Source organism: Musa acuminata, chromosome BXJ1-7, assembly GCF_036884655.1.
Source record: "Musa acuminata AAA Group cultivar baxijiao chromosome BXJ1-7, Cavendish_Baxijiao_AAA, whole genome shotgun sequence".
In the NCBI taxonomy this organism is placed as follows: domain Eukaryota; kingdom Viridiplantae; phylum Streptophyta; class Magnoliopsida; order Zingiberales; family Musaceae; genus Musa; species Musa acuminata.
In genome coordinates, this window is record NC_088333.1 from 1585626 (window position 1) to 1601419 (window position 15794).

The 15794-nt window shown below is 36.4% G+C and overlaps 1 protein-coding gene across 6 annotated transcripts; it reads right to left on the reverse strand.

Annotated features, from left to right (window-relative positions):
• Positions 1–3607: 3607 nt before the first annotated feature.
• On the reverse strand, positions 3608–14634 carry LOC103990884 (rhomboid-like protein 19). Of its 6 annotated transcripts, none has more exons than XM_065190567.1 (8): positions 14383–14633; positions 13995–14223; positions 13406–13530; positions 7738–7904; positions 7122–7233; positions 6818–7020; positions 6594–6734; positions 3608–4047 (listed from the first exon to the last, which is right to left on the reverse strand). In XM_065190567.1, exons 2-8 carry the CDS (start codon positions 14005–14007, stop codon positions 3942–3944), a joined length of 867 nt encoding a protein of 288 aa, XP_065046639.1. In that variant the 5' UTR covers positions 14008–14223; positions 14383–14633; the 3' UTR covers positions 3608–3941. The 6 variants fall into 6 exon arrangements, with proteins under 6 accessions (XP_065046639.1, XP_065046636.1, XP_065046638.1 ...); XM_065190564.1 differs by lacking the exon at positions 13995–14223 and adding an exon at positions 11834–11894 and having other exon boundaries at positions 14383–14629; XM_065190566.1 differs by lacking the exon at positions 13995–14223 and adding an exon at positions 11834–11894 and having other exon boundaries at positions 3608–4170; positions 14383–14629.
• Between the last annotated feature and the right edge of the window lie 1160 nt (positions 14635–15794).

Consider the following 15794-nt stretch of genomic DNA (forward strand, 5'->3'; position numbering starts at 1 on the left):
ATGAACACAAATAGCCTCCTCCTTAGCATCCAATCTTAAGGAAAAAATTCTGAAGATAATAACAATCTTGTGTTGCATTAGTTCTTCTAATCCACCTAACACAGTTGACTTACTAATTTGCTTTTGTGTTGGCTTCCTTACACAAACTTATGTATGGCATAAGTCTTACACTGCCATTACATTAGACTATGGATTATAATAAGAAAGAAAATCTTCAGAATGCAAGAATTAAATATTCTCACTCTACAAAGGTGAACATGATTAGATTCTTTTTTGGACATTGAAACAGGGAAAGAACTAATGCAGCAATTAATGAGGGACCTGCCCTCAGTCTTGTCTCAGGCAGCAACTGATATTTGTGACAATGTGCCAATAATTCTTCAGCAGAAAGGAAAAGGACATCTCTGATTGATTGCCACTGGAACAAAAAAAATGAAGAAAAACTTTCAGATAGACTTGGATCGAGCAATGATTGATCGCTCACAAAGGACAACAAGGGCAGAAACATGATAAGAAGAGGTAACTAATATGGCTGGGAATCCATTGGAAGATGTGGAGGTTTCAGTAGAACTGTGGGTGAGCAAAGCGAGCCAATTCTTAGTTTTGTGTCATCAGTCGATCAAACAAGCCTACCACATCAACTCTGTTCGACAAGAAGATGAGCCTTCTTCATACAATGACAAGATTTGATGGTTGCTATTTGGATAACACAGAAACAACAGTCAATATATAATTTTCTTCTCGAGCATGAATTCATTAAGACTGCTCACCACCTATTTTTAAGAGCATTTTGAGACATACTGGTCAAATTGGATCACTCAAAGAATTAATATGTATTCTTCTTTCCTCCTGCAAAGTCATATTGTGTTTCGGATATATATATCAGTGCAGTTAATCTCCATTAAGTACTTTTAGTTAACTGTTAAATCAGGACTCTAAATTTATATCCTTCTTTCACTTGAATCTAAATGTAATTAATCTGGATTTTAAATACTTGGAGAGACATATATGCTGTTCTTTCAGGTCCAGATCAATCAAACTCTTGAATGCTGTTCCCAGTCCTATCAAGAATCCTTCAAATACTATCTATCTATTGAGTGTGGAAGCAGCAAACACAGTCAAAGTAGGGCTATGATTTATCTATCCACGAATGGCGTGCATTCCGATCCACCTAAAAGCTCTTTTCCCTAAACTGATGCCTTGTTTCTAATTCTTGGATGATTTAGAGTGACTATATATATATGATAAGCATCTCTTGTTCTTGAGCATGATCAGGTCAACTGGCTTCTGCATCAAGATCCCCCCAGAAAGAAGGTAAATTAATCAGGTTATCAGATCGCATTTGGCAGATCAATCAATCCCCTCATTCATTTGAACTCTCAATTCTTTATGATGAGATCCAGAACAGTGCAATCCTGCAGGTAGAAACAATTGGTATGTAATCTCAATCTGACCTTTGTCCAGGTCATATTCTAATATCTAGTCAGTCTAATGATTAAGATCCACATGCTACTCTCATCAGTTGTGGCCATGACTGGACTCTTGTCCTCTTGTATATAGTCAGTCTATCAAGACTTGTTTACTATTGAGGTTGAAGCCATAAGCTAAGAATCAGCAATGGTACTGCCAAGAAGAACAGCATCAATTATTTGTATGAGTAACCTAACATAGTTTCTCAGAAGAACTCATCTCAGTTCGTGATGAACAACACCCTACATGAGTTGCATGTGAGAAGTATGATTGCCAGCGGCATCTCTACTGTGCGTCGACTCATCAGGCTTTAATACCAGCAGGCAAAGGGAACATGGTTTCGTCGAACACTTGGGGGAGGCATGCACATGAAGGATAACCCGGACAGCTCCCACATGGCGTATGGCGATCCCTTGCTTAAGAAACTAATAGTTGTAGAGCTCCTTCAGCGAGCATCTTTCTTCACAAGCCATGCCGGATCGATCCAGTTTGACCCCTGGAAGCATGTGCAGATCCGGTACGGAGATGGATCGGCATCTGCATTCTTTTACTCAGATCGGGTAGCGTCCGGATTAGGGTTACAGCGGCATGCGAGTGTTGGTATTGAAGTGCTTGGGGCCATCGTTATGGTTAGTCGGTGGTCTCACATGGATGGCGGGGGGCGAAGGGTTTACATGAAGGAGAAGCGCTTGAAGAAGACAAGCAGACAGAGAACCCGTGGCTTATCAGGACACATGCATGCCATGAACTACTACAAACTGCTACGTATCTCCAACCACCACCCAATCATACGCAGGAGAGAACAGACAGTGGCGTCCCACCAACAGTTGATTCGACGACCCCAATGATGAGCGAGTGGGAGAGAAGGTGGCATGGTTATTGTCATCAGTAGAGCATTATGCTTGACGGGCACGGTGCTCGTGGCTTTCGAGTTGATGGACATCGATGGATGCCTTCTTCAGTCTCTCAGGTTCATGCACTTGCCAACGAGTAAAGACATCGGGCAAGCGAAGTGGATATAAACTGGTCAACGAGACATGAGGTGAGGAACACAAGTGAAGGTGGCCAGGAGGCTACTCAAGGCTCTTCTCTTTCCTCTTTATTTGGCTAAACAAGGAAGAAGTCAACGGTGATCAGGGATGATGAATGAGCACATGAAGTGTTTTGTGCTGTTAGTTGGTGCAATCGGTTGACTATGATATCTTAATCTTCTTGTTTATATATGGCTTCTTCTGGATTCTGGATCTGCGCTAGCTAAGTTTCAGAAGCCACACATTTGTTTTTGGCTAAACAAGAGAGGAAGAAGGCATTGCAATGCCACACCACATGCCTTTATGTCTAAATCATAAATGCAATTTCCATTAAGCATTCATGCTGTCAACTCACCCACACATCTCTATCCATAATTAATGTAGTTTTTATTATAAAATCATATGTTTAATATTCGAAAGTCAAGAACTATTAATTTTTTTATTAAAAAAAATCTAATTGATAATTTCGATTATTTATATCCTAATCTAAGTAAGAAATCATGATTAATTTCATCAATTCTTTTTAGATTCTTTCTTGTTTAGGACTTAACGAAGTCCCTCTATTTCCATCTTATATTGATGAAGCTTAATTTTCACGATGGACTCCTCGTAGGTGCCGTAAAACAACAACGACAATAACAAATAAAAATAAATTGTATTATTTTAATTATTCGTTTGCCATCGACTAGACTTGTAGATGATCAAATAAGATGATGTTTTTCTAACCTACCCCTCCTCATCATAAGGATAGATAAGACTTTGCAACAAGCATCAACCAAAAACATCTCTTCAACGATTATGAACCGAAAAGTATAGTGATTTTATTTATATCTTTTCTATTTTATTATCTTCAGATATGCCCTCTTATTCTAATTCTTTTTCTTTTAATAATCCTCCTCATCTATGTATGTATGTATAGAAAGATGAACGGATAGATAAATAGAGATGGAAAGAGAGAGCATCTATAATAATTGAACTACAGTGAAATATATTTCCACATGCATGAGCGAGTTCAACCAAGGAGTGCATTTGAGCCTGATGTCTTATCAGGATTGACTCAGCAAAGCATCTTTAATGATCTGAGGCAACGTGATAACATTAGTGGCTATCATGAATAAAGACTGATAAAATTGCCCATCATGAAGAAGGGTATAAAAACCAAAGTAGTAACCCAAGCTTTCTCATGGCAATCAACCTTTCCTCTTGAATGATGAGAAGAACAAGTAGCTCACTCATCCAAGATTACTCTCCCCAAATGGTACACTTGCGTGTATTCACACATCATGATATGAAATAAACCGTGATTCGGTAAGGTCCCAAGTGTTTTAACCCGGTTTCCACTGCATCAGTAGCTGCCGGAAAAGTTGTTGAAAGGATTTATCCTCTTACTTCAGAGACATGTAACAGCAGATTTGTACTTTAAAGAACTGTAGAGGGAACTCAAACATTTTCTGCAGCACCTTCATGTGATGTCCCTTCTAATTTCCCCGTCGCGGATAGTTTCTCAGCTGCTAGTCTTTGTTCCAGTGCCCTTGCTCCCCGTTCTCTGTAGCAGACTCAGGTCACTGAATTAGTATCTACGGTGACAATGTTCTGATGCGTACCATGAACAAATCCATTAAGTATCTATGTCATCAATTACATGCATCGTTTGATACACCATACAACCCTGTTTCATGCAGCAAAACTTGGGTTAGTAGCATCATCATGCATGAAAGACATTGTTCATCTGACACACACAAAAAAATGCTAAACCTGATAACTGCAACAAATAGTCAAGGACAACCAAGCTAGCAGTGGACGCTGCACCAGTCAACATATTATAGGTATTTATCAACACACCATAGGTATTTCTTCCCAATATCAGAAACCATGCTAGATTTGACATTTACAACATGTAGCAAAGTGTGTGTCTGTGTGACCGCTTTACCAAGCGATACAAGTCTTGTACCGAGCCCTGCACGTATTGCTTGATTTATCTTGGTCCACATACTGATAGGCTATTAGACCAGTAAATACCGTCCTGCCAAATCACCATCCTATGAAATCTTACCATGCAAATCTTGACCTAGAATATGATGGAATTCAACACACATGCATCTAAGATTGTCTTGATCAATATAAAAAAGGTTGGATTTGGCTTGAAGTGTCCTAGAGCATGTTTTACCGTAGAAACGATTTTTGCATGATTTATTTTGTGTTGGATAATGAACATTTTGTTTCTAATTTTTTTAATAATGTATACATCATGCTCCATGGAGCTCATTGTTGATTTTTTTTTTTTTGCCCCAATATTTAGTTTCCAGCTGGAAGGACTAGAACCCCACATTCGTTGCATACCACAATGACTGAATTGAATATTTGACTTTGATCAGCTATTAACAGGAAGTACATACTCTTAAAGAGAACTTTACAAATTTAGTTGGTCATCTATGACTGTATAACAGAGTCGCTGAGAAGTACTTATTTATTTCTCACTAAAAGAAATTTTGCAGAACTGTACTATCATCAACTCCTTCAATGATCAATTTGTTGATACTAGAAGAACCACTGCAGTTTGAAAGTCAACGATAATATTTTTATGTCTATTTATGTTTACACATTATCCATACACATATTTGTGAGATGTTTATAATTTGTTGTTATTTTATTTTATTTTTGAAGTGTGTATCAAATATATTTTATCTTAATAAATATGTCACGCACTACAGGATGAAAGTTTTAGCAAATAGGAGCTATGTAAAATATAAGACTTATGTGACAGTTTATGGACAAATAAAATCATTATGAATTCTTAAAATCAAACCTGATAGAAGATTAATAAGGAACAAAAAACATAAATGTTGATCATCTAATAATCAGTGCTAGCCTCAGAATTTGCTCTCAATCTATGTCTGAAGAAAACTTGCTGTTCTGCCTGGCCTAAAATTCTTGTATTCTTCCAATAATTTAACTGGGTGATTATCCTTTTCCCCTTTATTTTTTAAAATTTTTCTTCTCTCCTTGGGACCTGAATTCTTCACTATACAGATTTCAGACCAACAAGATTCTCAATAGCTTATCAACTTTTCTTGGTGCAATTACGCTTCCTGAACGTCTTCTTGGCACATCCATGGTTTCTAAATGATGTGTAGGAGGATAAAGTTAGGAAGGATTAGATAATGGCACAAACTATAAGATCTATAATTAACATGACTAGGAAGAAGGCAATAAAGGGATGACAAAAGAATAATAAGACAAAAAAAGAGAAACAGTATCATACCAAAGTGATATGTTCATGTTATCAAACAACTCTTATCATTAAAAGGAAAACGAGATGAATCAAGAGCCACAGTAAATCTTGATCTGAAGAGTAAAATAAAACAAAATAAGAGCACACAAGAAAGCACAACATTATTGACTGTTTTCAGCCCCATGATTTGAAAATGTTTGGGTGGTTGCACCTTGTTGATGTCATGAGAGACTTTTAATATGACTGCATTTGTTTGCCATACATATTGCAGGTTTTTTTTTTTCTCTCATATCGCACGTTTGATTACCTTGGTTATAAATGGAGACTAAGACCATGGCATCTATCTACTTGCATATGCAGATTACACCAGTTGGCACTTGAAGGTTCAGAAACAACCCAGCAGTATTAGGAATAAATTGTCCACATTTCCAACATATAGAAATCAGGGCAGAAGCCAGAAACAGAGAAATTACTGGTTGGATCTCATTAAGGTTCTGTTTTTGGCTACCTCTTAAGTTTATTCTAACAGACAGTCATTGTGATTCTCATGGTGCATCATGACTTGTATCAGTTAGATACAATGTCACTTCATCAGCCCAAGGAAATAGCAGTGAGTTGTATGGAACTACAATAGTGGTGGTACAATAGTGGTGGTACAACTAGAAGGTCTCAGGCAGTTTACTGGAAGATAAATCAAAGAAAACAAAAAAAAATCACCAATATGACTCTAGATAGCAGCTGTGAGACAATAAAACCAAATATTCTAAAGTCTTCAGGATTTGATTATGTACTCGGGAGGATGGCATCAGAAAATAAAGCAGAGAAGAAGATATTCTGATAACACCAACAAATAAACACACCTTCTTCTGATCGCGTCAATTGAATCAGAACCGGGCATTGGAGATCCATCTAATGTGCCACCTCTTGTATCAGCAGAGCTATCAGATATTCTTCCACAAAAAACCCAATGAAATAATAAAGCAATGGGGTCCAATACTGGCCTGCAAATTCAGTACAAATAGGATACTTAGAGTACATCTAATGGATAGAATTCAAAGATATACCAATGGAGCATAAATGTTACCACAAGAATTCAGGGAAGAAGCTTGAAAATGAGAAATCATCACTTGGATCTCCCTTGAGACTTGTTTCTGGTCGCCTTTGAAAGTAACGCAAGTATATCCAACTCATATATATGCCAAATAATACAGTTGGAAGGTAAGACACAGAATCCATTGTGAAGAAGCTTGTGGCAACTGAGATCAATGCAACGAGAGTTGGCATCCACTGAGAAGCATGGGAATAAGAAGTAATAACTAATGTGTTAGTAAATCCCTGGGACAATGAAAATGCATATATACCAAACCCTGAAAATTACAAATGTATACCTTTGCTTTGATCTTTAAAATAAAAAGACTGAGCTCCTGATCTGGTAGAATTTGCTTCAAGCCTACAAGAAATCCTGAAAGGATCCCATGGAAGCCAGAAAATGCTGTATATCTGTGGAACAAGTATGTGGATAGGGAAAATGAAAAGGGTACAATGTTCATAATTATAATGAAATTAAGTAGTGGCATATGTTCTAAGGCACAAGACTATGTTAATCATCAATGCCTATCAGAATTTGACATAGAACTTTGATGAATGCTGAAGCAGAATGATTTTTGTCCATGTAGGAAGCCCAACTTGATCAAGATTGAATTAAGATATCAACCATATATTGGTAGAGCTATTAGATTTACATGTCCATTTATAGCTCTATGTGTGCGGTTATAGCAAATATTATCCTGCCATGAACACCTTGCTAAAAATGACTGTTATCATTTGACAGCTTATAGTGCATGAACTGCAACAATCAAACTTACCACACGATCATAACTCACATTGTTTTAATTTATCGAAAGTTCACCCAATAACTAAATCTGGAGGGAAAGAAAATATTTGTTGATGTACAATATGCTGCCAAAATAGATAAAACTGGACCTTTAGAGAGGTGAGGCTTACAGATAGCTTTCCTGTCTTGTAATATAGTACAGAGCAATAGCAGTTACAAAGACGCAAATCGAAGTTAATAAATTCACCACTATGATGAACTTTAAGAACTCCTTAGAACCCCACAATGGCTCCAGCCACCTCCCAAATAAAAGAAGACCAACTGTGCTGATTGCCACCTGTGAATACAACATTAGCCATATTAAAGTATATTCCATATAGAAAACACATGCTGCAATAATGAGACCTTGTGAATAAAACCAATATCCAACGTTAGTCCACATATGCAGTTGACCAAAGTGTGATAAATATTAACTCATTTTGGTTATTATTTTGAACACAGTATACATTTTTACTGAATTTCTTTGGTATTATGAAATGAGTAATTGAGAGTGTATCCTAGAAATGAAATATATATATATATATATATATATATATATATCAATATGTACTGACCCATCGACTTTCCTGGAGTGGACTTAAAATGAATTTGGATAAGCTTTACCTATCCTTAAAATAAAAAGAAAATGCCTTAACTCAACCTCTCAAGAGCTGTAACACCTTTCCAAATTACTAGTAATAATTTACACAAGTTCATACAGACAAGGCTATTGTTTCCCTTTTGAACTCTGTACTAAGGAATTTCAACAACGCATCTAAAAGAAATAAATATAAGATGTAGATGGATTATCAACAAGAAATCCTCAGCAGAATTACTAAAGTACACTTAACATGTGTTCAATGATAAGATATATCACATGGAAATAGAAACAAAAATATGCTAAAAAATGTGTAAGGGCTGGATTGTTATACCATGTCACAGCAGAGTAGTGGCACCTCATTATACAATCCCATACATGTAGCACAACCCTATAGTGACTGCGATAGGCCAATTTGACCAAAAAATTAGCCTAATCATATGTCGCGTCTCTGACAGAAAAAATGCCACATGCCCATACATTCTTGGCATGGCATGCTTTGTTTCATGACAAGCTTGAGTGTGTAAAACGCTCCTTCTCAAAGATAACCATGAGAAGATTTAATAAACTAACAGCCAAAGAGAGAGATTTTAAAAAGATTTCGAATATTTGAATATTCAATCCAGAATTCCCCGAATACCCAATAAGGATAAACATGTGATTAGTACTTACAAGCTACATGTTTCAGAAGGTTTTAGACAAACAAAGAAAAATCAAGCTTAAAAGACTTTCCTAATATCCATCAATAAATTATACTCATTGAGACAATAAAGTTACATGAAAATTAGAACCATAAGAATCCAATAGTCATATTTTAGATGAAATAATACTCATGATCATAAAACACAACCAGGATAGTCCATAACACCTGATATTTACATGTTTGACCGCGAATGAATAACAATTCGCTAAGTTAGGTACCACTGGGTATTCATTTTTTATTTATTTTAATAAAACCAGGAACTACATGTTGGTACACACTGATATGATACTTATTTAATGGAAAAATAGATTTTGGTTCTGGTACAAGACTTAAAAAAGTAATGATAATACTCAAGACTCTTGTTTAGAGACAACTAGCATCATTAAGCCTTCAATTGCTTCCACTTTGCAGAAACTGGATCAAGATTTAAAACTATGATACTCAAGACTACTGTTCTAAAAATAACTATCATCACTAACCCTCCAATGTCTTCCACTTTTCATTTTCATATCCATTATCTAGTCCACCACTTCTAACAAAAATGAGGACAATGTCATGAGCTAGTATAAGTTCTTGACCAGAAACCAAATTTTCAGAAAATGATTGTCAGTCTACTAGATTTTGTCAAATAATTTTTACTTAACTTCCTCACATACCAGTCCCTTTGATATGTCCAAATTCCCTATCCAACATCATCATACCCCTTTCACATTGTCAAATTACCTAGCCAACAAATCTCACCAATGGTGGGGAAATTTGAAATATGGCATTTTCACCTAATTCTTCTATCATCCGGGTGCTTTGCTGATGTTTGTCTAATGCTGACATTTTCACCTAGTTTCTTTCTTTCTTGGCTCAGCTAAGCTTAATCAGATTGATTCCTCCATATTATCGATCGATTGGCAATGAATTGAAAAGAACAGACTAAAATTGGCCAATTGAGACCAGCAATTGTGAAAGGAAAAAGTGACACAATAGAGAGGAAAAGAAAAGCCAAATCTGACTGTCACTAGCAAAGGGGGTTAATTACATGTTATCCCCTATAGTTAACTATGATTAGCATCTCAATTACACACTTTAAAAAGTAGCATTGGGGTCCCTACACTTACGAAGGTGAAACATTTAACCTCAATTCTTCTTACGTCATTAACTTCGTCGATGAAAAAAATCACACGTATAAAAAAAATACGAATGAAAAGGATAAAACATAATTTCATTATCTTTCCAAACTGCTCGTCTGCCTTCCTACTCGCTCGCAGTCTGTCGTGCCTTCCTGCTTGCTCGTTGCTCGCCTGTCGCACCTGCTCACCCGCCGCACCCACATGCCCGTTGCTGGCCCGCCACACTCGCTCGCCCATCGCTCGCCCGCCGCACTTGCTCACTTGTCGTACCTACTCACCTGTCGCTCGCCCGCCGCGGGCAAGCGAGCGGCAGGTGAGCAAGTGCGGTGGGCGAGAGGTGGCAGAGCGGCGAGCGAGTAAGTGCGGTAGGTAAGCGATTAGCGAGCAGGTGCGACGGGCGAGAGGCAAGTGAGCAAGTGCGGTTGGCGAGCAGTAAGCGATGAGCGACAGTTGCGATGAGCAAGCAGGAAGGTGTGGCAGGCTGCGGGCGAGCAGTTTGGAAAAAGGAGGAGAAGAGGAAATCGATAAAGTTTATATAAAATTAATAATTTTAAAGATTGAAATTACATTTTTATCCTTTCCATTCATAGTTTTTTTTTCACATGATAACACATGCAATTTTTTTCCGTCGAAGAAATTAACGATATAAAGAGAATTGGGGTTAGATGTTTTACCTTCGTAAGTGTATAGACCCCAATGCTACTTTTTAAAGTATAGGAACCGGGATGCTAATCATAGTTAATTATAGGGGGTAATCTATAATTACTACCTAACAAAGACCATAGGATGAATAGGAACAGGAAGAAAAGATACTAACTTCTAAATGGACAGTGCTGCTTGTTAAGATGTTATCACTCGCATTAGCTAATCATAGACGCAGTGAGAAGAGAGAAGGAAAAGGGAAAAAAAAAGGGGAAGAGGGAAAAAAATTTAAGGTTTAGGAAGTTTTAAGTACATGCAATGATTAATCTCTAACAAATTGGAGCCAACAGATCCAATGGTTTTTCTAAATTACATTCAATTATATAAATCACAAACATAATTTTTAAGGTTTTAGACTTCTGAAAATGTATATTTTTCTAACATAGCATCTATCACTTTCATTTTTTAATTTATAATTTGAACTTCTTTTAGCTACTCATGATCTAACCAGAATTCTAAGGCCCATCAGAATTTTATTACCTTTCTTTCGAACCTTGATGCTAGATTTCTCAAGATCATTTGAGATCCTTTTGTTTTAGAACATGTCTAGAACATGTCTGTGATGAGAAAATCTTCTGTCATGAGAAATCAAATAGTTCTCAGTTTCTTCTTACAATGCACATTTAATTTGTTAGTAATTTGCATGTCATTCCATGCAAGTGTCAGCATGGTGTGACTGCAGTCAGCTAGCTTCCTTGCCGACCACTGCCTAGTACGAATACACATTAAACAATTATAATCATTAGCTGACTTTGTCCCATCATATGATTTTACTGCTTTGACAGAGAGGTGACTTGCCTACCAAGATGCATTAACTGTAATTTTTATGGCTTAACTCAGTTGCAAAAAATGCTCTAGAAAGTAGGCCCTGATCTCTGACAGATGCAAGCAACACTAGGATGAGCATCAAATATAAATTATAGGCCATGAATTTAGCATTAAATACAATCATCATACTCTTGTTTACTCTTTCTATTCTTAAAAGAACATTGCCAAAAGACTGATGCAAGAGAAAATAAACATGCTCAAAAACAGAATTTATGATGTTGATAATATATTTCAATTATACACATTGCAAAAGAACAAAAGATGACAAAGAATACCCCTAAAATTGATTGCTCAACATAACCAGCGGTGATAAGGTTCCATGCAAATGGAATTGTCCTACAAAAGCATTATCATAAGCATTATTACATAAGCTAGTTGGATCAGCAATTAGTAGAAAATATTCTGTTTCGTAAAAATGAAAATTTTGGATCAAGGATTAACAGACAACGATGATGTTAAAGTGCCTCTGTTGAATAAAAGTAAAAAAACTACAACTCCAGCATATAAAAGAAAATAAAGAGATGGCTTCCATATGAACTGCACATAACACTCATCAAATACTGAAAAGGACTTTCATCCATCAGAATGGTTGTGTTGTCCATCAGAATGGTTGTGTTTTGTTCCCATTATTTTGTTATAAAAAGATGGAAATAACTGGTACACCAATAATGCAAGATAAGATTTTCACCTCAATACAGACTTGTCAATTTGATGAAGATTACCATTGTTAACCTCAATTTTATATTGTTGATCTCTTTAAAAAGCTTGAATCTCAATAAATTTGTCAGTATGAAAAGATGGAGAAAAGTAAGGTGTGGCTGACGTACACCAAAAATGCAGTTTTGACTTTAATGTAGACCTGTTACTGAATATGCAAAGAAAAACCAACTTTGACCTCGGCAGGTGAGCTGCTGAAAGAGTGTCTGGCCCTTGGAGACTTATGTTTGTGAATCAGAGAAGATCCTACTACTATTTTATTTATTACTCAAAGTAATCATCATAATCGTCGTCTGCCATCTTTGTCACAGTATTCGTCATCCACGACCAGCAAAACAAAAAGGAAAGAATATTGGGAGAGAAAATGACAGAGCAAAACAGTAGTCCTTAATCTCTTAAGTAGACATATGTCATGCTATTCATGATTAGTCTCAAATTCCACAGGACTCTCTCGAAATTATTATTTTTCCTTTCTCACATAAATATTTTTTGTTACAAATTCTTTTAAATATTATATTACAAAATAATATTCTTCATGTGGTAACAAGTGGGAAAATTAGTGCCTAACTAAACTTTGGCATCCATGATATCCTCTAAGATACTACCTTTATGTGTTCAGCATAAACAATTATCTTATATCCATATCCTCATCCTCTTTCTCTCGTTTCTCCTTTCTATTTTTTTTTCTAGTAATAAAGAATTAAAGATGCCAAATGTCAAAGGATGGAACCACTAACGATAGTGCTTCTCCCTCCTTCCCTAACAACAGCACTAGAGAAGTATATGTTATAACCCAAGGGTAATGGCTAAACTATCATAATTTCGACCACCAAACACCCACCAAATGTTTTCCTTTAACATCAATTAAATGTACCCACTAATCTAAATTTAGGACAAAGCATCAAGGATGACTTTTGAGATAAGAAAAAGAAAATTTGCCCTCTCCTGGGAAGAAAGATGGATTTCACAGTCTCAGAAAAAAGTGTCAAAAATTAAACAGATATTCTGAATAAGAATTGTAGTATTATATATATAAATATATATATAAATAAATATATATATATATAATCAAATGTAGCATATAGGTGATTTTACTGCATAATAAGCTATCAAAAAACTCCATTTGATACCTTGAGGGAATAAGGACTACATAAGGGAGAATTGAAGGAAAGATTTGGAGCAAAACATATCCTCCAACTAGAACCACAGCAAGGCCTTTGCACAATCGGGTGAATCCTGCATAAAAGCTGCTGCCCTGCATTTAGAAAATGTAGCAGATATAAATTTATGACATCTCAAAATGTAAAATAGATGTGCAAAAGGCAATCTTCAATAACTGAGAACATTTCAATGATAATATTAACCAAGAGCAACCAATGAAGAACTATCAACAATTGCTTTAGGAAGTGCAATAATGAAAACGAATAAATGCTCTTGTTCGTTTCTTAGTGAACAAAAAATTTGAGCATTTCACAGTATTAGTCAATGTCTGTTCCTATTATCCCTCTCTTGTTACTATCTTCTGCTTCACTTTCTTTAACCATCATCTCTTCCTGAAACACCTACAGGCCATGCTCACACACACATGTACAAGAAAAGAAAATGTCTCTTCTCGTTTGTATTTTCCCATTTAAGTCAAGGATTCAAGCTAGAACGCCACAGATTAAAAAAATTAGGCCAACATTTGCGGATACTGAATCTGAAATGAACCATATATACTTATCGTTTTCATTGAACCCTTGGTGTTAATCAAAGAAATACACGTGCAACCTCCTCTTCTTGCTTAGGGCTTATCAAATGAGCATAAATCTACCAAACATCCGACCCTGCTGCTTCCGAATCCATTGAAGCAAGAAGCGAGTAGTTCGAAAGCAAAAAACTGCAAATTGGTTTCATTCGACGCTAAAATTTAGGAAGCCGTCCTAACCCACGAATCGCAATCACATCCCTAAGAGGAAAAGAGGAATCACAACGAACCATGAGAACTGGACCCGATCCGGCGGACAAGAAATCAGATCCAGCGCTAAAACCCAAGATCCAGAACAAGCAACCACAGGGAAACGATGAAGAACAGATGAGAGAGAGCGAGAGAGCGCATCTTACTCACTCCTGTTTGAAGCGGCTGAGGGGGAGAGGAGCTGCTCAACATCTTCGCTGTTGCAGATCCGTTCCCCTGAAACAAATGTCAGCGGTGGGGAGCCGAGCGATATAAATGAAAAATTAGATGAGAACGAGGGATGTTTCTTGTCCTATTGAAATCTCTAAGGTAAATCTTAAACTTTATTAAGTTAAATTCATAACCCATAATACTACATTAGAATGTGTCTAAGTTTATTTTATATTTAGATGATCGCCACTAGAGTTGAGATATCGTCCGACAGAAGATGACGCATTAGAGAAATGATGTATTGGCTGAATAAATATCAAATGAGGATAGGATATTGATAATCGTCCACGTGTCATAATCTTTGATGTAAATGTAACAATATACGTGAAAAAAAAATTAAATGTAACAATATACATGACCCAAAAAAAATTAAAAGACGTTAGTGTAATATGATTGGTCAATGCATTGTTACACAATTAATATCTCTCCGAGCCTGGGTATATGTGCTGAGTGTCATGTATATCATTTAATGTAATATATTTTTTTATTTAAAAAATACAACTAGTTATCGATCGAGAGAGATGAAACAACGATAAGAGGACGATGAAAGGAAAGGCGATGAGGGGAGGTGTTGAATCTCGAATTTTGATAATAAAATTAATTGATGAAAATATGATTTAATATGCATTTAAACCGTACATGACTAACCTCGATTAAGAAAAGACAAACGGTACATGACTAATCTCGATTAAGAAAAGACTAAACGGTACATGATCGGAAGTTGCGGGAGTCAACATACCGATTAGGTGATATGCCGAAGGAGAAGATGATGCGCCGAAAGATCGGATGAAGCACTGAATGAGCCGATGACATGTTAGAAAACATAGGATTTATGTTTATAATCAATTGTGTCTAGATCAAGTTAGTTTAAGTCTAATTGAATCAGTTTTGGGATGAAAAATAATACCAACTCAATTAGGGGCCAATTATGTTTGAATCAAGGTTGAATTGGGCTTGTTGATTAGCTCATTCAATGACATATAGTAGGGTCTGGTGGTGATGCCACCCAGATACACTCTCCTAAATTATGTCAAGCGGTAGTATTGCTAGACTATGCGGTGATACCACCCAGTGTCAATATGTCAAGCGGTGGTACCGACGGTCGTACTATCCAGTGTTAGTGGTAGTGTTAATGCTGCAAGCGGTGGTACCGCTAGAATATAGGGAACCCGGGATGAGATCGTTTTGGCTTCAAATTTGAGTCTATTTGGGGCCTATAAATACCTTACTCGTCCATACTCGATTTATACATGAAATTGAATAGTAAAAAGAAAAGAATCATCGAGTAAAAATTGTAATATCTTTATATTAGTGAGTCTCTTCCTCCTGGAGTTATAAGATTTCCAAGGGAA